At 43.0% G+C, this 23365-nt stretch overlaps 1 protein-coding gene and 1 long non-coding RNA gene across 4 annotated transcripts in view; one reads left to right on the forward strand and one right to left on the reverse strand.

The window, feature by feature from the left end:
* Window positions 1–11810: 11810 nt before the first annotated feature.
* Window positions 11811–23337, reverse strand: LOC128104283 (uncharacterized). Its single transcript, XR_008215934.1, has 2 exons — window positions 23111–23337; window positions 11811–17813 (listed from the first exon to the last, which is right to left on the reverse strand). It is a non-coding gene; the product is annotated as an uncharacterized LOC128104283 (long non-coding RNA).
* The window catches only part of Zeb1 (zinc finger E-box binding homeobox 1), a 176829-nt gene continuing 176295 nt past the window's right edge, over window positions 22832–23365 (forward strand). Inside the window, exon 1 of one of the 3 annotated variants that reach the window (XM_052729156.1) lies at window positions 22832–22936. In XM_052729156.1, the coding sequence (XP_052585116.1) occupies window positions 22879–22936 (58 nt within the window). In that variant the 5' untranslated portion in view covers window positions 22832–22878. The remainder of the gene's footprint in view (window positions 22937–23365) is intronic. The other 2 variants (XM_052729161.1, XM_052729158.1) reach the window with 2 other exon arrangements.

A 23365-nucleotide genomic window follows, 5' to 3' on the forward strand; every position in this document is an offset into this window, starting at 1 on the left:
ACAAGTATGTGCCGGGGGCTAATGGGGGACACTGGGGTCTCCTCAATCACTCTTTGCCTTGTTTCTTTGAGGCAGGGTATCTTTGCTGAGCCTGGAGCATGCATGTTTTAAACTCTGCTGGTGGCTATCCTCCTGCCTCCACTTCATACTCAGTGCTGGGGTTACAGGCATCTGACAGACTTGTCTAGTTATGTGGGTGCTGGGATCTGAACTCTGGTCTTCATGCTTGTGTGGCAGCATCCTTAACTGCTGAGCCATCTTTCCAGTCTCCACAGACCCCCAGCCCCTTACTAAAATTCCTAATTGCTTTATTTTATAGCAAACGATAGTTAATGAATGAGTTTCTGGATAGCTCCTTTTCTTCAATATTTTTATTCTTGAATGTTTGCATTTCCATATAAATTTGAAATTCATCTTGTCTCTTCTAAAAAGCTGCTGGGATGTTTATTTGGTTGTTGATATGTTTAGTACATTATGCTCGCTTGTGTCTTCATCATACAATGTTTTTGAATTCATACATGCTTATTAAATTCTGCTGTGCTTTTGATGATTTTTTATTCACATCTTTTATTATTCTTTTTCCTAGACACTTGATGTTTTGAAAAACTATTCTATATAGTATCTTTGTTTTTCTAAGCAATGTTTACTGCTAATGTAAAAAACTTAAGTGTTATGTGTGTTGTGTACTCACCTTTGTTGGTAATCATTCTTACTCATTCTGAAAGTCTATCTGAAAATTCTCTTGGATTTTCTCTGACCCAATTATCTCATCTATTAATGACTTTTCTTTCTTACTTACTGATTCTGTATGTTTTGAGTCTTTTCTTGTCTTATCTCACTGGTTAGGATACTGGTTGGACATATTATTATCTTATTTGGATCTTAGAAAGCTTTAATCGTTCCACTAACATTATATAATATTTGGCAGAAGTTCTTTTTGTGGGAACCTCTTGTCAGACTGCTTCTTTCTATTTCTAATTTCCTACAAGGTTGCCTTTTAAAAAATCAGGAATGAAAGCTGAATTTTATCAAAAGTGGATTCTGTATCTGTTGATATGACCTTTAAGAGATAAGTGTGTGCAGTATATGTGTGGTGCTTGCTTGTGAGTATGTGGGTTATGCCCCTGTGTGTGCCCATACAGAGGCCAGAGCAGGGCCTCAGGCATCCTCCATGGCACTCTGGCTTGTCGCCTTGAGACAGGGTCTCTCACAGAGCTACCAGTTCACTGTTTTGGCTAGGCTGGCTGACCAACAGGCTCTTGGGGATTTGCCTGTCTCCACTCTGTTCCCAGTACTAGGGTTACAGGCATAATCAGTCATACTGGCTTTCACATAAGGATTTGAACTCAGGTCCTCAGGCTTGCAGAGCCAGTGTCTTACTAAAAAAGCCACCTCCAAGTTCTCCTTAGTTTCTTTACTTTGTGATGTTGTGAATTCATTAATTGATATGGGAAGCTAAATAAGACGTGTATTCCCAGATTCATTTTGCAACTAATATGTCTTTTCTTAGACACAGGTATGAAGGACATAGGTACACTACTCCTTCATGCAAATCATTTGGGCCATCTTTAGTTTTTCTTTAGCACACACACATACACAGAGGCACACACATGTGCATGGATCATGGGTATATAGCCCCATGTTATTTAGACAGGATGAAACCACCTATAGTGCTGCAGTGGATGTTAGTACTTACCATGTTAGCAGTGTGGACACTCTTGGCTGAATTACTCATTATTAGGTATTCTGTACATATCAGACATTGCAGGACTCAATTATGTCATTTTCTTTTTCATCCCATAATTGTTTCCATTACATTTTAGAAAATAGTCCAGGAAAATGAAGGATTACATTACAAATTCCTTTAATAAGAGCATTTAAAAATTAGTATTGATCAAGGTACCACATTTTATGAGAGTATTCTAATTTGGATTTAGAAGTAGGCCTCTATGCCAAGGTAGGAATGTGTCTGGCATTTCAAGGAACAGTGGAAGGCTGGTGGAGCTAGAAGAGCATGAAAGATGGGAAACAGAAGACTAGAGAATTAGGGGGGTGGGGGCAATCACAGACCAAAGCTGAAGACCATTTTAAGAATTCTGGGTATCATTCATTGAGGGGAAGATATTAAAGGGTCTCTGGCAAGTAGGTAAGAACCAGAGTTTAAAAACTGAGAGACAGAAGTTGTGTTATTGTACAGGATTCCTTTGGCTATCCTGGGTTTTTTGTTTTTCCATATGAAGTTGAGTATTATTTTTTCCAGGTCTGTGAAGAATTGTGTTGGTATTTTGATGGGGATTGCATTGAATCTGTAGATTGCTTTTGGTAGGATTGCCATTTTTACTATGTTAGTCCTGCCTATCCATGAGCATGGGAGATCTTTCCATTTTCTGACATCTTCTTCAATTTCTTTTTTCAGGGACTTAAAGTTCTTGTCATATAGGTCCTTCACTTGCTTGGTTAGTGTTACCCCAAGGTATTTTATGTCATTTGTGGCTATAGTAAAGGGTGATGTATCTCTGATTTCCTTCTCCGCTTCTTTGTCCATTGTATATAGGAGGGCTACTGATTTTTTTTGAGTTGATCTTGTATCCTGCTATGTTGCTGAAGGTGTTTATAAGCTGTATCAGTTCCTTGGTGGAATCTTTGGGGTCGCTCAAGTATACTATCATGTCATCTGCAAATAGGGAAAGCTTGACTTCTATGAACCAATGGCTGAGGGGTCCCCACTGGATCAGGCCCTCTGAATGGATGAGACAGTTGATTGGCTTGATCTGTTTGGGAGGCATCCAGGCAGTGGGACCAGATTTTGTGCTCATTGCATGAGTTGGCTGTTTGAAACCTGGGGCCTATGCAGGATTGTTTGGCTCGGCCTGGGAGGAGGGGACTAGACCTACCTGGACTGAGTCTACCAGGTTGACCTCAGTCTGTGGGGAAGGCTTTGCCCTGGAGGAGATGGGAATGGGGGGGGGGGGGGTTGGGGGGAAGGTGAGGGGGACGGGAGGGGGGAGAACAAGGGAATCCGTGGCTGATATGTAGAACTGAATTGTATTGCAAAATAAATTAATAAAAAAAAAAAGTGAAAAAAACAAACAAACAAAAAAAAAAAAACAAAACTGAGAGACAGAGAACAGAAACATCTGAGGACAGAGCCTGGCATTCTGGCATTTGGTTTAGGGACAAGATTGACAACTAAGAGAATTGTCACTTGAAAGTGTCAGGGAAGCCAGGCAAGGATGAGGTCCTCTAGGTTTAGGGGGGCGGGTGTTTCAAGAACAGAGGATCAAGTAGGAACTCTCTGTCAGGACTGAGGACTGAGAAGCACCTATTTGATGTTATCTCTAATGGGACTATTAAAAGAGGTCATGTCAGGGGCAAAGTCTCGATGAAGAAGATGCTGTAGGATTCAGGCTTTAAGCAAAGGCGCTCACTCCGTCTGTGTCCAGGCCAGAGCAAATCAGGCAGAGACCCTGCACGTCAGCAGTACACCTCCTGAGCACCACAGAGGGTCATCTTGCGATTCCCGTCAACTGTCTGGAATGAGGGCACACGTCTCTGTATTTAATACGCAATTGAACTTGTTTACTAATCTCTTGGTAGAATGCAAGAAAAAAAGTCCAGAAAGTTCTGAACAGAAATAAGAAAATCCATTAGGTTTCTAGCATATTTTTTTTACTGTCACTGTTTTAGGAAACAAAACAGCTTTTCTTTTGTAAGTTTAGCTAATGACCAAGTGAGAAAGAGGCCGGAAGCGAAGCCTACAGAGGCTAAAGCTCCCTCCACTAACTTATTGTAAAAGGAGAAAGTGACCCAGTACTGTGCAATTCTGCAATACTCATGATGAGCATGAAGGGTAGAACACTTCACAGACTTCAATTCTAAAAGTTTTTGCTTGATTCATAAATTATATGCAAAGTAGTTAAAAACTGATATTGACAATATTCACCTTTTAACAACCAGTTTGAGTTTTTTAAATCTTAACCATAGTGGATTAGTATGTGTAATTCTGCAAGAGGTATTGTGTCCCTTTCAGAACACTTGCAGTCCATATGCTAAGTGAATGTAAGACTTAAACAAGCCAGAGCTCTCGCGTGTAATCGCATGCTTCACTTAGTGGGGTTTTGAGTAGCTCTGTCCCTGCAGCCTGAGGGGCGAAAGGAAGTGGGGCTGAGGTGAGCTGCTAGCAGGCAGAGAACAGGAGAAAGGAGAAAGAGAAAGGACACTCAGCCATTAATGACTCACCTGGACACACCTGGTCTGCATTTGGTCAGGCCCGTTACACACTTCTCCACGCTCCATAACTAACCCAAATCACTTCAGGAGAAATAATTTCAATGTCTGTTAAAGCCAAGGTCATATGCACCTCAACCTAACAACACACTGTGCCCCCATCCCTGACCACTCTAGGATGGACAAATTGGTTTAGTAACCTCTCTGACCCTCAGTTTCCAAGGAATCGTCCAGCCATTGTACTGTTATGGAGATCAAGTGAGATTTTAATTAGCAAAGGACACAAAGCCCTTTAAACTGTTGCTATTGCAGTTTAGTAACAATAGGTTAGTTTCCTAATTCTAAAGCCCTTTCATGAGCCTAGAAAAGGAGGCTGAAGTTCCCACACAGTTTTAAACAAGTGTTTTTAACAATGACCCCAGGTGGGACCATTACAGTTCTAACATAGCTGGATGCAATTAAGGGCTAAGCTAGAGCTCGGGGAAACTGCAGGTCTCTAGCCTTCTCCCTGGTGTTCATTCTCTGCCAAAACAGAGGAGCATACATATTCATCCATGGTAGTTACATAAATCATCCCCATTTCCTTAAGCATACGAACATAGACAATTATATTTTCATTAAATCTGATGGGGGAAATGTAAACGTTTTAGAACTAAACTTGCACATATGTTCAATTATTTCATTTTTAAAACAGCAGGGAATTAGTATTTGCCAAAATGGAAAACAAAACTAACGTGAGTAAAAAAGAACAGGTGTTAGGGATTCAATCAATAGACAACATCACAGGTTTGTTTATTAAAGAATTCATGAAAATGTGCATTTCTCTAAACACAGAATTATCTATGTTTATCCTACACCTTGTTTTCTCCTTTGAACCTAACAGGAACTGCTGAGGACCGAAAGAAACACTAGTCAACCTACTGGACAGCTCCCAACCCTGGCTCCTAGAACACCCTCTGCACTTTACCTGCACCTTTCTGAGAACAGTTCCCGAGCTCTGGGGTTTTCACGTTCTGTAATTTAAAAACGGGTAGTCCCGAGGCCTCATCACCTCCAGTCTCTCTCGTCTGTGGCATCTAATCCTCTAGCATTGTTCATGTCCCCAGTTACTGTTTGTCCTATGTCTCTGGCATCGATCTGAAAGTTCTGCTGGGCAGGGGTTTTAATCTGAATGGTGTTTTAACATCATTGGCTTAATATGTGTCTTGATTTTTCTCTTGCTTAGGTACACAGCTTTATTCAGTTTCCTGGGAACAACCTAGAACTATTTTCTGTAATGGCCTCCCACACTGACCTCCCATGGAAAAGCAATGGTTCCTACGCAGGAGTCCTGTACGTAGTGGAATCCACTCTAATTTCCTGTTTTTTGTCTTTATAGTGATTTCTGTACTTTAAATTGGCATCATAGCATGCAGCATATACATGTGTGAACTGGCTAATCAAACCAATTAAGATGCTACCTCACGTGCTTATTTTTGCAGTGAGCACACAACCTCCACAAATATCAAGTGTATGTGTGTAGTATGAACTATAATCACCATGGTATGCAATTCAGCTCCTCACCATGCTTTTCCTAACCTAACACTGTATCTTTGGCCAACATCTTCCCAACCCGACACTCTAGTCCCTGGAAACCACCATTCTGTTCTCAGTGTCTTAAGAGTGTGATGTTTTTAGATTCCACTTATCAACCAGGACATACGATGTTTCTCTTTCTCTGCTTGGCTTACTTCAGTTAACATAATGCGCTCCAGGTTCATATTGTTGTAAAAGGTAAGATTCTTTCTTGAAGGCTGAATAGTATTCCACTGGGTTTATGTAGTGAATTTTCTTTACCTATTCATCAGCCTTTGGACACTCAGAGTACTTGTATACCTTGGCTATTGTGAATAACACTGAAATAAATACACAAAGGCAACACACCATTCATGTCCTTGGAACATATACCCAGAGCAGTGGGAGTTCTATATTTAATTTTTTCAGGAGCCTCTGCGCTGCCTTCCAGAATGGCCATGCTGATGTGCATTTCCAGCAGTGTGTACCAGGGCTCCCGTTCCTCCTTACCTCCCCTTATTATCCTTCATCTTTGGGTAACAGCCACCCTAACAGGAGTGAGGCAGTACCTCAACGTAGCTTCATTCTGTGTACCCCGGTGGTTAACGATGTTGAACACTTTTTCACATACTTCTGGGCCATCTGTAACTTCTTTCGAGCTCTGTTGTAATCAGGCTCCATGTTGTCCTGCTACTGAGTTGCTCCATGTGCATTTGGAGCAATACGTAACTTTCAAACACACCCTCCAGTTCCCAGGCTGTCTCTCCACTCTGTGGATCACACTCTTGGCTGTGTGGAAGAGTCCTGCTTTGCTGTGACCCCATTTATTTATTTTTGCTTTTGTTTCCTGTGTTTGGGAGTCCCATGAAAACACCCTTTTTCTCAACTCTGTCCAGGAGTGTTTCCTCTATCCTTCTAATGGTTTTATACTTCAGGGTCATGTGGATAGATCTTTTATTCTGATTTATTATTTGTGAGATGAATATCTAATTTCACACTCCTGCAGATGGAATGTCTAATTTCCCCAGCACTTTGTTAACTTTTATTGTTTAAATTACTGTATTATTTTATGTGTATGGGTGTTTTGCCTGTATGAATGGCTGTGCACCACGTGCATGCCTGGTGCCCCAGGGGCCAGAAGTGGGTGTCAGATCTCCTGGAACTGGAGCTACGGTCAGTTGTGAGCCACAATGATCAAGCCTAGGTCCTCTGGAAGAGCAACCAGTGCTCTTAACCTCGATCCATCTCCGAGCCCCACTGGGTTAGTTTTTAAAAGATATTCTCCACTGATGTACCTTTCTGGGGGAAAACTGCATTAATTTCGTCCAAATGTACATTTTCCCAATAAGTGACCCACATATTCCATAGTCACTGATCCTTACATGTTTATCATAATTACCATTTTCTCAGATATTGAGTTAATGTTTTTTAACACTCTTGATCCTATGTGTGCTTATGCATGTGTGTAAAAACTCATTTTATTTTCACAGAAACCAGCCTTGATTTTCAGATACAATCATCTTAAAATCTAAACATTTACCATAAATTACCTTTGGGTAGGCTTCTGAGATTTTTCCTGCTCTATAGTCTTTTGACTAGTGATCATTCTGTGATACATCTTTTTGAGGAAGTTTGCTCTGGGGCTTAAATTCCTTTCCATGACACCCTCATCTCGTGATATCTCAAATAATGTTTCCTTCCTTAATCCCTCCTTCTGCCAGTTCTTAACTCTAGTATTCAACTAAATGTGCACCTTGAGGGAGTAACTGCTTGAGCATTCTATTAAGTAATTATGTGATGGAGTTGGTTGTTGATTTTGATACAAAAGGAATCACTGTAATTATTACCTCTTGGCTTCATATACAATATAAGGACTTTTTAAAGACAGGGTTATCCTCCTGCCTCAGCTTTCATACATGCTCGAATTACACTCCTACCCCTGGCTAACAACATTTTTCATGTTTCAGGAGAATGTTTTATAACAGACTTCGTTACCAGTGATACGGACTTCTCTCCCAGCTCTGGGTTCTTTATAGTAGAGGCACCCACTCTGAAACATGTACTTGCGATACTTTGTATCTCCACAATTCCAAAGATATTCTGTCATGAATACTAACATTTATGAGTAACAGAGACTCCTTTCCATGCCAGGCTACTACATTCGAATGGAGAATTGAATTGTTTTGGATAGTACACTATCAACAGTGGGCTGCCATTTTTTGTTGTTGTTTTTGCTTTATCTGGTCATGTTAAAGATGCTGATTTTGTCCATAAAAGAAAAAAAAACCAATCTTTTCTTCCTTGATTCATAGAACTCTGGGATGTAACATATGCATGCAATGTGCATGGTGCTGAAATGTGATGGGAAGTCATGTGTGATGGGCAACTCATCTAGAAAGGACCCTTCAAAGGTTCTGCACTTCCTCTTGTGTGATGTTGGGTTATTCTGTTTTCAGACACTGATCAGCTTCTGTAGCACTCTCAAATCAGGTTCCTCTTCTTATACCCACCATAGTAGGGTAGCTATGATGCATCTGTTCATTATAGGCAGATACACTCATGACTACAACAGGAGTTATTACCCATAGTTAGTACTTATAATGTCATCTGAGAGATAGGTATCAAACAATAGACTGTGAAATAGATGTCCAAAACTTGGGCTGAGTGACAAGAGACCAGAATCCAGGGAAGATGAAGAGAGGTAAAAGGAGGGGGATTATAGGATCGTCCCCACAAGGAAATCCTCATAGCAGGGGGTATGTATTGTATTTCTGACATTGTCCAACTAAACAAGAGTTAAGAATACTCATTCAAAAAATTTTGGTGGTGCTGTGGGATTGAACCTAGGGTCTTCTGCATGCTAAGTAAGTACCCCACCACTGAGCTACACCACAGTCCTAAAGTTTTGTATAGCATGAGAACATGTATGGAAACAAACGTATAGCCCTTACTCAATAAAGTGTCTCTGTTCCTATTTTTATCTGAATAGTTATACATTGTGCTTTGAAATCTTATTCTGGGTGTGACTGTTTATCAATTCCAACAGAATTAAAGACAGGATCCGTTGTTATGAAATGAAGAGCAGATGGGAGTGGCAGAGGGGAGAGGGTCTTCCTTTGCTTCCCTCATCCCCCCTACACTCTAGACACAGAACATACACGATCACCAACTTACTGCAGGAAGCAGCGTTCAGCCTCGTCAAGAACATGGCTGCAATCACTCTCTAGTTAGATCCAAATGACTGAGTTGCCAGGTGAACTGTGTTGGTGGCAAACTCATTCTCCCTCACCTCCAGCACCCTCTTTCCCAGAGATCAAGCAATTTTCCTGGGTAATGAACTGTGGCCGCTATCAAGTGGCCTGGAAATTAAGGAGTCCAAAGTGTCTTCCTAGTCCTTGTTTCCTTCTGGCAGCAGGGGACCTCTTGCTGCTACACCACCGACCTGTTTGTTCCAAGGCCAGCACGGGTCGGATGAGAAAGCAAGTGAAATTCAGGGAACACTTTCCTAGCTAATGACCATCAGAGTGTTTGTCGGTTAGATGATTATCTTCAGCCTGTTCTTCAGCAATGGAGGGAGCAGATGGGAGCAGAACACGCTGTGAGCCAGCGCCTTCTCCAAAAAAATGGCCTCAGGCTTTGATTTACACCGATAACACACCAAAGTCTGGAGAAAGTGAGTGTAAGGGAACACAAACTTGTAATAAACGAGGCAGTACAAAAAAATAACAAAAATAATTCAAAGCTATGTACTTTAAAATTTTTAATATGTCTTCCATAGAAAAATGAAAAGGAAATACCTATAATAAATTCACTTCATTAGCTCAGGAGAATATTTTTTTCTCATGTAGTCAATGTTTTCAATCATTTTTAGTGACAATATGAGTAATTTCTTCTATTAAGCATTTTGCTATTTATAAAGTTTATGTTAAACATTTGATGTTTTATATGTTCAAACATTACTTTTTGGCATTTGCTAAAAATGTTTCCAGTTTGCTAATGAAAATACCTGCCAGAAAACTTCCATTATTGTATGCCATTTTAAGAGAAAAACAACATAGGTATTATTGGTAATTCAAGCTACTAAAGGAAAAAGGTATTTATTTAATAAAACCTAACTCACTACAAAGGAAGTGACTAAATTACACAAATTTTTACATTTAAATAATCTAAATTTTAGGTTGCACTATCTAAACATATGCTTACCCAGGAATAGCTTTATCTATGAATGAAATGAAGCTCCTGAAGATGAAACAATTATCCAAACCCATACAGTAACTATGTGGGACATCAAATGAAGACCTAAAATAAGGCTCTTGATGGGAATTTTTAATGATTTATAAGAACACCATACAAAGTATCCTAGAAAGAAAAATATGATCAAGTTCAACTGCATTCAAGAGTTAATAGAATTCTGTCTTAGTTTGGGTTTCTTTTGCTGTTATGATAAAAACACTATGACCAAAAGTGTCTTAGGGAGCAAAGTTTTATTCCTCATTACAGCTTGTTAGTCCATCACTGAGGGAAGCCAGGGCAGGAACTCAGGGCAGGAACCGGGAGGCAAAGACCTCAGAGGAGCTCTGCTTACTGGATTGCTCAGCTTGCTTTCTTAGACATCCCAGGACTGCTGCCTGCCCAGGGGTGGCACCACTCACAATGGGCTAGGCCTTCCCACATCAGCCACTAATAGGGAAATGCACTATAGGTTATTTCCTATAACCAAATCTCATGGAGGCATTTTCTCAACCGAGAGTCCCTCTTTCCCAACAACTCTTGACTTATATCAAGTTGACAATATACATAGTCAGGACAAATAATCTGGCCGAAGTCTATTCAGATCATTCACCAGAGAAATGGTCATATATGGAAATCAAGATAGAACCCTCTGACTAGCAAGCAGTGCTAAAGGAGCATTGCAGTCTGTTAGGGGTGGGGAGTGATCAACAATCTTATCTAACTGTGAACCTTTCAAGCCACGTTGCCAACATGCCAGGCAAGATGTCGTCTCCCCCCCCCCCCCCCGCCCCCCATGTAACAGTAGCATGACTGTTGTGGGAATAACAAACCGCTGATTGGATTTGAGGAGAAAATGCATCGTACTGCCAATCTGGTCAAAACTCAATGGCTAGTGTGGCCATAGGTCGTCCTAAGAGGTAACTTACTGCTGTTGTTTCGATAAATGGACATATCAAACTGCTTCTAAATATTTGTTTATACCCATAGACAAATGCTGTTCTCAGCTTTGGCCAGAGAAGCTTCTCTTTGCAGTAAAAGGCAGTGACTTTTGGCTATTCAAGGTGCTGAGATTAAGTGAAAGTTGAATGCTTAGCTCTAAACAGGACATTTCTATCACGCTTCTCTAAGGCCTGAGTATATCAAGAAAGAGTGTAAGAGTCTGATGACAGGGAGAGAGGCTGGGCAATGCTACTTTCTGGGCATGGACAGAGCTACTGCAATCATGATCTCAAGCAGCAGCAGATGCTTTCACTGTGCATACATAATACCGGCCCTGGCGATAGTCACGGAAGGAAGAGGGGCTCATGGGGACTTACCCCTCCTTGGGGAACTATTGGCTGTTGATAGGAGCTGTGGAAGGGACTGCCATTTTTTGCAGTTGTATACCCACTGCTAAGTCCACCACACTCCAGCAGAGAGTTCCACATCCATTGTCTTGCAGTGGCTAAATTCAGTGGGTTGCAAAAACAAAAAATGACATGGATATGGGAAACTGTCCTGTAAGGGGAGGAAGGGAGTTAGCGGGGGTAGGGGGAGACAACAGAGAGAGGGGAGGTGAAGGTAATCAGAATGCATTATGTATGTGTATGAAATTGTCGAAGAAAATTTAATAAAAATAATAAAGTATCAGTCAGAAGCCAAAGCCAGTTCTCTGTGAAAACCTTCATTAAAATATGTTAATTTCAAATTATACCAGAGTAGAGGAAGTGGTTCATGGGCAGAGTACTTCCCTGACATAGAACAGAACCCAAGTTTGGTCTCCAGCTTTATAAACAACAACAACAACAACAACAACGTGTATGTGTGAATTAATTTAATACAGAGTACACTGTTCATACAGGTTCTTGTCCCATTTAAATGTTTTCTATCTGTTCTGGCTAGTTTTTGAGTCAGTTTCACCTAAGGTAGGGTCTTCTGGAAAGAAGGAATCTTCATCAAGAAAATGCCTCCATGTCAGGCCGGCAAGCATATCTGTAGGGTGTTTTCTTGATTGATGATGGAGGGGGGCAGTCTATTGTGGATAGTGTCTCCCCTGGGCTGGTGGTCCTGGGTACTATAAGAAAGCAGGCTGAATTTTCTGTAAAAGCAGGGGCAAGTCTGTAAGCAGCACTCCTCCACAGCCCCTGCTTTGGTTCCGGATTGCAGGTCTATGACCTGCTTGAGTTCATGCCTTGACTTTCCTCAGGGCTGGACTGACCTGAGAATTGCAAGCTGAAATAAACCCTTCTCTCTCCAGGTTATTTTGGTTGTGGTGTTTTATTACAACAATAGAAATCAAACTATGACGCCATCCTTTGTAAAACGACAAGGAATTCAAATGCTTCCTGCCATTCTGAATAAGCCCCCAACTTAGAAAAAAAAATTAGTCATGGTGAGACACTCTCTCATATACGTCACACAGGAACACAATCCTTCTCAAAAGCTAGCCATACCTTTAAAAGACACAACCCACTGGAGAGATGGCTCACCTGTTAAAAGGCAGGCTTACAATTAGAAACAAGAGTTTCTTTCGCAGAACCTAGTCTGTCTCTCCGCTCTAAGCTGGGTAGGGTGGTTTATGCCTTTAATCCCAGCACTCTGGTAGCAGAGGCAGGCAGAGCTCTGTGAGTTCAAGGCTAGCCTGATCTACATATCAAGCTCTAAGACCGCCAGAGCTATATTATAGAGAGACACTGACAAAAGGGGGGGGGGCAACCATGTTCATTCCCATTTACTAATTCATTACAGGTTTGAGGATATTTTTATATAAAATGATCAAAAAGCAAGCCAAAACAAAAACTGTATGGTAACAGCTTTTATTCTGTATAAAACAAAATATTACAAGTAATTTAAATTTTCAATAATATGTGACTGGTTTAGTATATTACAGTCCATTGATCAGTTGTGGAATGTTATAGTCCAGTAAAAAAGAATACAAAGGTCATGTAGATCTAAAGGAAAATTTGACTGGTAAGTAAAAGCAGTGTAGTACTAAAGCTGTATGTAATGTTTATGTATATTCCCAAATTATTATTATTATAGTTACGTAAACTGCTCATGTTGAAAAGATTTAATACAATCTTTAATCACACAGTTGGGGCTAAGAAAGCTTGTTTTTCCTCCAAGCACTGTAGAGTGATGTGTGGTTGTGCATTTCTGAATGCCTCTACGTACCTCTTTCCAGGCCATCCACCTCCCTGCACAGCCAGGAAACAATGCAACAGAGGAGCAGAGAGACGCAGAGGCAAAGCCAGTGTACCTGGAGGGCTTCCATCCCTAGATTTGGATCCACAAGACAATAACAAAAAACAGTAACAACAGAACCCTCTTATCTTTATAAATTACCATCATTTTGTGTCAGCTCATTCAAATTGATGTCTGTGAAATTCAAAACAAGAAACCAAATTCAGAGTTTCTCTTATAATCTTTAACTTATAGCTGGATAGTAAGTTCCACATAGCGCCTCCCCCACCGCACTGCAGACTGTGCCGTCTGCCTTGGAGCGAGTCTACTACCTGGAGACACACAGTGGTTTAAACCGCACACCCCTGAAAGTCACCTGCATCTCCAAACAACACTCCAGCTAAAGCTTACCAGATTAGCTTCGTTGTCCTCTTGGCTCTCGGATGCAATCATTCCACCTGAGGTGATACTTTTTCAGGGGTAAGAGTTTGTTTTTAGCCTTAGGTTAGAAAGAACTTTGTAGGAATTCCAGCAGACTATGTTGTTAGTGTTTTCTTAACATGGAAGAGATTTAATCCTTGTGGACTTGATGTTTTTGTTGTTGCCTTTCATTTACAGTTGACCAAGTGCTAGACACCAGTACAAACTTACATAGACTGCCTCCCCCTTGTTCTTCACAAAAGCTTATTGAGCAGGGAGTCCCCAGTGACGAGAACGTCTACTGTCCACAGCAGAAGTGCTAGCTTAAGCGTCACAAACGCAGAGATTAAAAGCTCAGAGCGAGCCGGGCGGTGGTGGCGCACGCCTTTAATCCCAGCACTCGGGAGGCAGAGCCAGGCGGATCTCTGTGAGTTCGAGGCCAGCCTGGACTACCAAGTGAGTCCCAGGAAAGGCACAAAGCTACACAGAGAAACCCTGTCTCAAAAAACCAAAAAAAAAAAAAAAAAAAAAAAAAGCTCAGAGCGAGAGAGGAGATTGATGAAGAAAACAAAACCCCATGTAGCAATAGCGCTGGAGACAGCTTGGAGGTAGAGTGCTTGCCTGCCACGTGTGAGGCTCCAGCTTCAATCTCCAGCACAAGTGGGGAAAGAAGAATGTTTGTGTGCATGGTCAGGGTTTGTGGCTGGAGCACTGTATTACCTTGCAGAGGCCATTGTTGTAGAATATTAGTTAAATATGTTACATTTGTTTATGCTGTGGAATATTTGTTTAGTGATGCAAAGATGTGTTGCATTCTTTTATGTTACATTTGTTTAACTCTGTGGAGCTGTGTTACTTTGTCTGCCTAAAACACCTGATTGGTCTAATAAAGAGCTGAACATCCAATAGCTAGGCAGGAGAAAGATAGGCGGGGCTGGCAGACAGAGAGAATAAATAGAAGAAGAAGGAGAAGATGGAGGAGCAAGAAAAGAAGGAGGAGGACTCCAGGGGCCATCCATCCAGCTACACAGCAAGCCACGGAGTAAGAAGTAAAGAAAGTTATATAGAATAAAAATAAAAGCCCAGAGGCAAAAGATAGATGGGATAATTTAAGAAAAGTTGGCGAGAAACAAACCCAGCTAAGGCCAGGCATTCATAAGTAAGAATAAGCCTCCATGTACTTATTTGGGAGCTGGGTGGTGGGTCCCCAAAGAGCAAAGAGTAAGAGAAAAAAAATCCAACTATAGGTCACTAGTTTGCTCCCAGCACCTACTGTGAGCAGCTCATAACGTCCTATAATTCAGGTTCCAGGGGCTCCAATAACTTCCTCTGCTCTCTACAAACAACTGCATTCATGTAAACATGTGCCCACACCCACATAATTTGAAATGAAATAAAACAAAAACATGTTGTGAGATGAGGCATTTAGGGGTATGTGGAAGAATGATTAGCTCTGCAAAGGAGAATGCTTGACAGTCCCAGGAATTCCATATGCCTGACATGTACAGATACTTTTTAACCCAGCAAAACCAAACAAATCTGCCTTCTTGGAAGCAGGGACCTGGAAGACAGCCGATCTCACAGGGCTAGGAGTACCACTCCTCTGTTAGAACAAAAATAATGACCAGTAAACAGCAAGAATTAATGGGTACATTTGGGGCTCCTTTTTAATACTTGTTCATGGAGCATATATATTTTGGGGGTCTGTCATGGTAGTGAGGCATCATTAAAGAGCTGGCAACACCATATGAATATGCAGCCTGGTGCAATTTTGGTAATACTGACAACAGAGGAAATATTAATGCTGAACCTTTAACACAGCTACAGAGTTGTTAATACCTCTGGGAATGCTGACCCCATCTGAGATTCCTTGGGATCCTCACGGGTATGTGTGCATCCACATGGCTATTCCTTCTTGAATTCCTTCTTAAATGCTTATTCTAAAGAAAAATGCTAGGGTTCTCTTATTGTTCATCCTGCTCATTTTTATTTTCCCTTCTCAGTATACTAATTAACATCTTGTGTAATGCAGTCCTCCTAAGATCCAAGGCAATGTCCTACAGTTACTTTCAATATAATGTCCCAAATTCTCAAAGCATCATTCACACAATCTGTCTCCTACTCGCCCACCTCCACAGCCTCATCTGGAACCAGGAACACCTTATAGTCAAACCCTCACCTCTACAGGTTTACCTCTGGAAGGGCTAGGCTTTCATCCTGGGATTTTTCATATCTTGTGATTTTCACCTTTATTTCTCTCTGCTCTACTTGAACTCAGATAAACTCCATCGTTTCCAGTACAGACATCTTCTACCTCAGTATCTCCTATGTGTAACCATGCCTCCCTGCCATTTGTATGGTCACTTTTGACAAATCTACTTCTCCCACAATCTTTAAGTTTCTTGAAGTCAGGGACTGTGCTAGATATTTATAGATCCATGCTGTGTCTATCACATAAAATGCTCTCAGGAACAGATGTTGAAAAAAGTAATTAATACTTAATTATTAAAGATTTCTATGTGGCATAAAGAGTAATGACTAATTTGCATAATACTGGAAAGCTGCACTGAAATTAAAGATGAAAATGTTAATAAAAACTTGTTTCTCAATCACAAAACTTAAACATATATTACAATGCCTCCCAAATTTAACCTGTGACTATATTAGTCACGTGGCAAAGGGGATATAAGGTTTCAGGTGGAACGGAACTTGCTTATCAGCTCATCTTAAAGCAGGGAGACAGATGGGATGATCTAGGCTGGGCTAAGATCATCACGAAAGCATCTACTTTGTTGGGTGGATGAGCAGAACAGTGGGCCAGTGAGCAAGCCATTGGAGAAAGGCTCTACAGACGTTGGTGAGTCTGGAGGTGGAGAAAGAGGCCCGTGAGCTGAGGAGCATGAGTGGCCCTCAGAGTTGGACAAGGCAAAGAAATGTTCTCCCCTGAAGCTTTCTGATGCCCCTAATCCTGCCAAAACCTTGATAGAGAATCATTTAATTGTGTGACACCCACTTTGGACTTCTGTCTTCCAGGATGATAAGCTATTGAATGTGGTTTTAATTCACTGGTGGGTCAGGTTTTCACAGCAGCCAAGAGAACACAAACATACCCACACAACACAGGAGTGATGCCGGCTGAGTATCAACACAACTTCTGATAAGGTGGCTGATCCATGGTGTTTCTGTCTTTCTTTCTAAGGGAAATCTGGGGCTGATGATGGTATTTCAGCGTCCAGAGCCATGCCTCTTCAGTTCTGGTCTGCCTTCCTTTTGGAGCCTGGCATAGCAGGTCTCATTTCAACCAACAGGGAGAAGTGCAAGAATGGTGAGTCATGGCCTTTGAAGACTGGCCTCAGCGCTGCACACATCACTTCTATTTCTATCACACTGGTCAGAACTCACAGCATGGTGGCACCTAGGCCCATGCAAGGAGGGAAGACACAGAGTCATTACTGCAAATGGCCAAGTGGCAAAAACCAGTCATTATGAAATACCCTGGGAACTGTGTCTTAAGTACACATAAACTCCGATTTAAATTGCTATTTTGAAGTTGTCTCACCTAGATCTTAGATGATAGAACCTTCATTCTACAGTTATTGAATAACTGGTATCTGCCAGATTTTGCATGAAGAACATATGTCAGGATAACATAAGATACTTACCTCACATTCAGATTTTAATTTAGAATCGGTGGGTACTCTTGATTGACAAGGTTGAACACAATTTCTAATTCCAACTTACATATTACTCAGGGTCCTGGCAGGAAGCAGGTGGCACCTTCAAAGGGTCACTGAAGAGAGTTTAATGAGGAGAATTCTTACAAAGGTGGAGGTAGCTTTTAAGGAAAGGAGTGGTAGAGAATCTAATCATTCTATCTCTAGGCCTGAAGGTACAAGGGGGAGAAGCAGTTTCTAGAACTTGGCTACAAGACACAGGTGTCTGGCAGGAGCCACGGGCCTTGGTGAAGATGAGGCTGTAGCCACAGCGAGGGAATAAATATTCTGGACTCTCTCCTTACTTTGATCTTTTGCCAATGCTTCCCAAACTGGCTGAAACCAAACCAACTCAGAGGACCAAGGAGCCCGAGTGATGGGGTCCACAGAAGCCAGCTCTCAGAGCACGGGCAGGCAGAGGCTGGGTTAAACCAGTCAGAAGAGTAATCATCATGCAAACAAGCAGGACGTCTTAGAGTTGGAACAATTTTTAAAAACCTTGACCTAAAAGATAAAGGGAAAGGAACTATGTCAGACCTGGGACAAAGACAGACAGAGGAAGAGAATGATTAAAAAGTAAAATAGTGGGGTGGGGCACACTGTGTGGCCTAGTTATACAAGATAAAGCAGCAAAAAAACCAGAAGCAAGGAGGAAAAAGGATGAGCAAGGTCAGACCCCTTAGAGTTGTGGATGTAACTGAACACGGCATATTTCTGTCACAAACTTTTTCATGTGACCCTAACACAGTGGTGAAAGTTTTAAAACAGGCTAATATTTTTTTTTTAACTTTTAACTACATACATTCCAAGGGGTAAGTGCTGGCAGTGCCTGTAACTGAGACCATGGGTCACAGAAAGCCAGGGGTGTAAGCCAGACAACAGATGCACTCTGTAACAAAATCAGTCAGCTGCTCGGAGAAGTCAAGACGCCAAACAAAGACATCGACGGAAACAAAGGGGCCAAGACAGCAGTGCAAACCGAATGCCAGACCCCTGCCACCACACTAAATACACTCCACTCCAAACCATTTGTTCATCCTGGGCTCTCATGTGTCAATCACCTGAGCATGTCACTCATGTTCACACATGGTACCAATAAAAGACATCTTCTAGAGGAGCTACTACTGTATTGACTTTTGGAGATATCACTGACATTCTGCAAATATCTCCCTAAATTTATGCTTTTATATCTGATGTTTTGAAAAATGCCACTTATGTTAACAGCCCTACCTGTCAACAGTTCATTGACTTCTACTAAAAGTGGGAGCCTCGTCGGAGAGAAATTTTGTGGGTGCAGCACATAATAAAAATTCCCTGGAGTCATGAGGAAAACCTGCCCCTTCATCACCTCCAAGGAGGCTTGATTAGAGAAGCTGGCATGGGCCCTGAGGAGGACTGTTGGTTAAGCATTGCCCTGGGGTTCTGGCTGCAGAATCTAGTTGAACTGCATCAGTGAGGTGACCACCAGCTTCCTTTGATCCATTATCAACAGCAAATCCAGTCTCAGCTGAGCCATTATGGAGAAGCAGCTGGGTCCCTGCATTCTTTACATGTGTCCTGGTCAGTTTTTTGTCAACTTGACACAAGCTAGACTTATTTGAGCAAAGGGAAGCTCAGCTGAGAAAACGCCCCCACCAAAGTGGCTTGTAGTGCCTTTTCTTGATTGATGACTGAGGTAAGAGGGCCCAGCGGTCCTGGGTTCTATAAGAAAGCAGGCTGAGCAAGCCATGATGAACAAGTCAGTAAGCAGCACCCCTCCATGGCTTCTGCAACAGTTTGTACCTCCAGGCCCTTGCCCTGGCTTCCTTCAGTGGAATGTGATCTGAGAGTTTAAGCTTGACTAATCCTTTTCTCCCCTGTGGTTTGGATGTCTCCCATAGGCTCACATATTTAAATGCTTAATCACCAGGGAGTGAAACTGCTTGAGAAGGATTAGGAGGTGTGGCCTTGTTTGAGGCGTGTCATTGAAAGTGTGCTTTAAAGTTTAAAAAGCTCAAGCCAGGCCCAGTCTCTCACCCTCTCTGTCTGCTGCCTGTGAATCAGCACTTAAAGCTTCCAGCTACTGCTCCAGTGCCGTGTTTGCCTGCTTCCCATCACGATGATCATGGACTAATCCTCTGAAACTGTAAGCAAGCCCTCAGTTAAATGCTTTTTTTTTATTATTATAAAAATTGCCTTGGTCATGGTGTCTCTTCACAGCAATGGAACAGTAACTAAGACATCATCCAAGCTGCCTTTGGTCATGTGTTTCATCATAGCAGTAGAAACCCTAGCTAAATGAGTACACTCCCACCACTTCAACAGTCCAGTGTGAAAACAGGTACTGAACGGAGAGTTGGCACTCACACAGACACCTTCCTTGAGACACCTGACATTTAAGTTTGATGAGGTCTAAAGAATTGCCATCATACTTTTAAATTGCACTTGGAAAGTGCTATACCCTTGATGTAGAACACCTGATTTAAACTTCAAAATAGTAATTTACCAGTCTATCTTAATGTATATATGAATCTTACATGAAGTATGTGCAAAGAGTATGAAACATTTATAGGAAAAAATTATAATTGAAAATAGTCCATCCATTTACATTTTCCAGTAAATTCTGAAAATATAGTAATCCACTTTTTACAGTATTTCTTGTTCAACACATATAATCCTAGTGTTAAAAGTAGTGTTAACATTTGACTAACACATGAGTGTAGGCATGTTCTGTGATGTGTCACAGTCATCGTGAACAAGACATGAAGCATGTTAAACTCACACTAGTCTTGTTACCCCCTTTATCTAAACTCGTTAATTTGAGACAGGGTTTCCTGTAGCCCAGGTTGGCCTGGAACTCAGCATATAGCCTTGACCTTCTGATTCTCCTTCCTCTACCTCCCAAGTGCTGGATTTAATCTAAACCTTAATAGTTACTTCCTTCATAAGTTGGTTCCAAAAGTATTTTCCCTATTTTTTGGTTAAACTATCAGACAAGAATCAAGTTTAAAGTAGTACTTTATATTCTGAGACTTCTGTCTCTCTTTCTAGTACAGATTTTAAATATCTTCCATAACATTATGAAACTATGAATAGAAGTCAAATATTTAATTTGTAAGTTATCAGAGGCTTTTGTAAAAGTTAAACTTTGTATTAAATTTGGCTTACCAGTATTTCCTGGGCATGTTTTAAAAATAGAACTGAGCCGAAGTAGTTATTTGGGGAAAAGGAAAATGATAATGGAGAGATTAAGATCAAGATCAGCATGGGCATCAATGGCAACTATTGTGTTACACACTTACCTCAACTGTTCCTAAGACAAAGTAAAACACACAATCTTTACTTCATTGATGAGAACAGGTTCAGAAAACTTAGACAAAACTTATTTCAGATATATTTATTAAACATCGACTAGGCGGTTAGGTACTCTGCTAGGTGTTGAAGATACAGAAATAGCAAGGAAGGATTTACCATCCCCATAGTTAATAACTGCCCCCACATACTACATCAGCAACCCCAGAAGGAACAAAGTATCTTCTGTTTGTTTGTGTAGGCCTCTGATTGTTCCGCTAAGAACACAGAAGGGTTTACAAGCCAGAAAAAGAACTGGATGTGTGACACCTCCCAAATGTAAGGGAAGGTAAAACGGGTGGTACAGTGAAAAAAAAAAATGTTCTTTTTGGCTGAAACAAGGGTGACTGTAACAAGTGGAAACTAGACAACTTCTGGTAAAAGACAAAAGTTTATGATCTGATTCAGAAAGCAACTGAGGCCTGGCCATGGCTCATTCTCGTGATCCCAGCCACTCACAGCGCTAAGGCAGAGAGAGGGCTCCCAAGCTTAAGCGCTGAGCTATAGGGTGATCCAAGGCTACTAATCCAAGAACACCATCTGATACAAATGTGTTTCAGTTAACAGGGTTCCGAGGAAAAGAAGCACTGCCTATATGTACAAGGACCAAGAGACAGTCTAGTTTTGCAACAAAAACAGAGCTGATGTGCAAAGAACATGTGTCCCCCATTCTTCAGACACCGCAAATGTGCGAAGCTGTTCATCTACAGCCATCACTGCTTAATTACTGGACTTCAGCTGTACACTTTCTTCATTTAATGACTCTTTTTAACATTTGGGGATTGGAGGGTTTTTTTTTTTTTTGAGGGGTGGGGACAGAGTCTCACTATGCAGCCAGAGATAGCCTTGTGACCTTCCTGCCTCCACCTCCCACAAGCAAAGCCTACTGGTGTATGTCACCATGACTAGTCACACAATAAAATACCTTGCCTAAGGCATGGCAGAACCTATGGGCAGAAACTTACCAAGCAGCTTTCATGTATCCACACTGTGCAGCTTTAGTGTATTATTTCTTATACTCCAAGGCATGTTTCAGTTGTTACTTCTATCCACAACTCTCGTTTATACACTAACATTTAGTAACTACATATCTGAAATGATGGCTTAGGTCATTTATCTTATAAAGTTGCCCCACACAATTCCTCCTTTGAAAGGGGTGGAAAGCAGGGAGAGAAAGGTAAATTTAAATCCTAGTTATTGAAGATGGGTATCAAAGTATTTGGGGGTCTTGTACAAAGTCAAGGACTTAAGATAAAAATCAGCCTCAGCGAACACTAGTCAGCTTTGCTTTTAGCCTTGAGGTCATTATACTGCTCAGATATGTGTGAAAGTGTAGTTATTTTGAGGCAGAGTCCCACTGTAGTGAAGGCTGGCCTTGAACTTTCGGCCATCCTGCTTCACGCTCTCAAAGTTTCGGATTACAGGTTTCCAGGCGTGCTCCCCTAGAGCTGTTTATGCCTCAAGGGCAAGTCATACCGCCCACGAGCCTGGCCACGCCGGGACCCTGCAGGGCGGAGTAGGCAAGGTGACAGCAGGTGAACTAGGCGCGGATGAGGAAGTGAGCCTGGCACCGTGCGGGGGATTACTCATGCTGCTTTCCTGAGAGCGGAATTTCTCGCCTCCTTCTCCGTCCAGCTGAAGTTCAACCCAACTGCTGTCACTTCCCGTCCGGGTAGGCTGGGGAAACCCGCGCGTCCGTGGGAGGGGAGTGAGTCTAGACAGAACTGGCCAGGTAGCTCGCGGCGCGTCCATGCCGTCCACGTCCCCGGCGCGCACGCGCGCGGGGCCGCCGCACCGACAGCTGGAGCGCGCGGGATCCGAGGAGTGCGCACCCGTCCGCGCGGGGTCGGCGCGGGGGTGGCCCGTGCCGCCAGCTCCACCTGGCCCAGGAGGCCACCCTGTCGCCTCCCGGGCCCGTCCCCAGCGTCCCGGCACCCTCCTCCGTCACCCCACCACACCTGAGCAAAACTTTTCCCTCGCCTCCCGGATTCAAACTCCGCAGCGTCCGAGGCTGCCGCAAACCGCCCCGGCCCTAGCAACAAGGTTCCGGCCGTAGAGCGAGCGCCGCTAGGTGTTAGGAAGGTGATGTCGTAAAGCCGCGAGTGTCGTAAACCAGGTGCGGTGGGGAGGGGGAGGGGTGGAGGCGGCGGGTGGGGGGGGGGGGAAAGGGGAGGGAGGGAGGGAGGGAGGGAGGAGGGGGAGGAGGTGACTCGAGCATTTAGACACAAGCGAGAGGATCATGGCGGATGGCCCCAGGTGTAAGCGCAGAAAGCAGGCGAACCCGCGGCGCAATAACGGTGAGTGGCGGAGGGGCCCGGCGCGGCGGCGGGCAGCGGGCGGCCGGACGAGGGGCGCGGGGCCGAGCGGGCCGGGGGCGGCGGCGGGGCCGGGCCGAGTGGAGTGGGAAAGTAAAGTAGTGCGCCCCGCTGCCGCCGCCGCCGCGGCCGCCGTCCTGGACCGTTATGTCTTACCTGCCTCTGCGCCTAGCGGTTCGCGCGGCCGCCGGGGACCGTTAGCCGCGCCGCATCCCGCCGCCGCGCCCGGCCACTTTTCCGCCCGCGGGTGGAGCGGCTGTTGCTTCTTTCCGCACTTTCTCCACTCTTGCCGCCCCTCGGCGCCTCCCCGCGCGCGATCCTCCCTCCGCGCAGGCCGCGGCGGCGGGGAACAAACTTGCGGCGGGCGGGCAGGCGGGCGCGGGCTGCGGGGCGGGCGCGGGCGGGAGAGGA

Source organism: Peromyscus californicus, unplaced genomic scaffold, assembly GCF_007827085.1.
Source record: "Peromyscus californicus insignis strain IS unplaced genomic scaffold, ASM782708v3 Scaffold_8__1_contigs__length_139910024, whole genome shotgun sequence".
Lineage (NCBI taxonomy): Eukaryota > Metazoa > Chordata > Mammalia > Rodentia > Cricetidae > Peromyscus > Peromyscus californicus.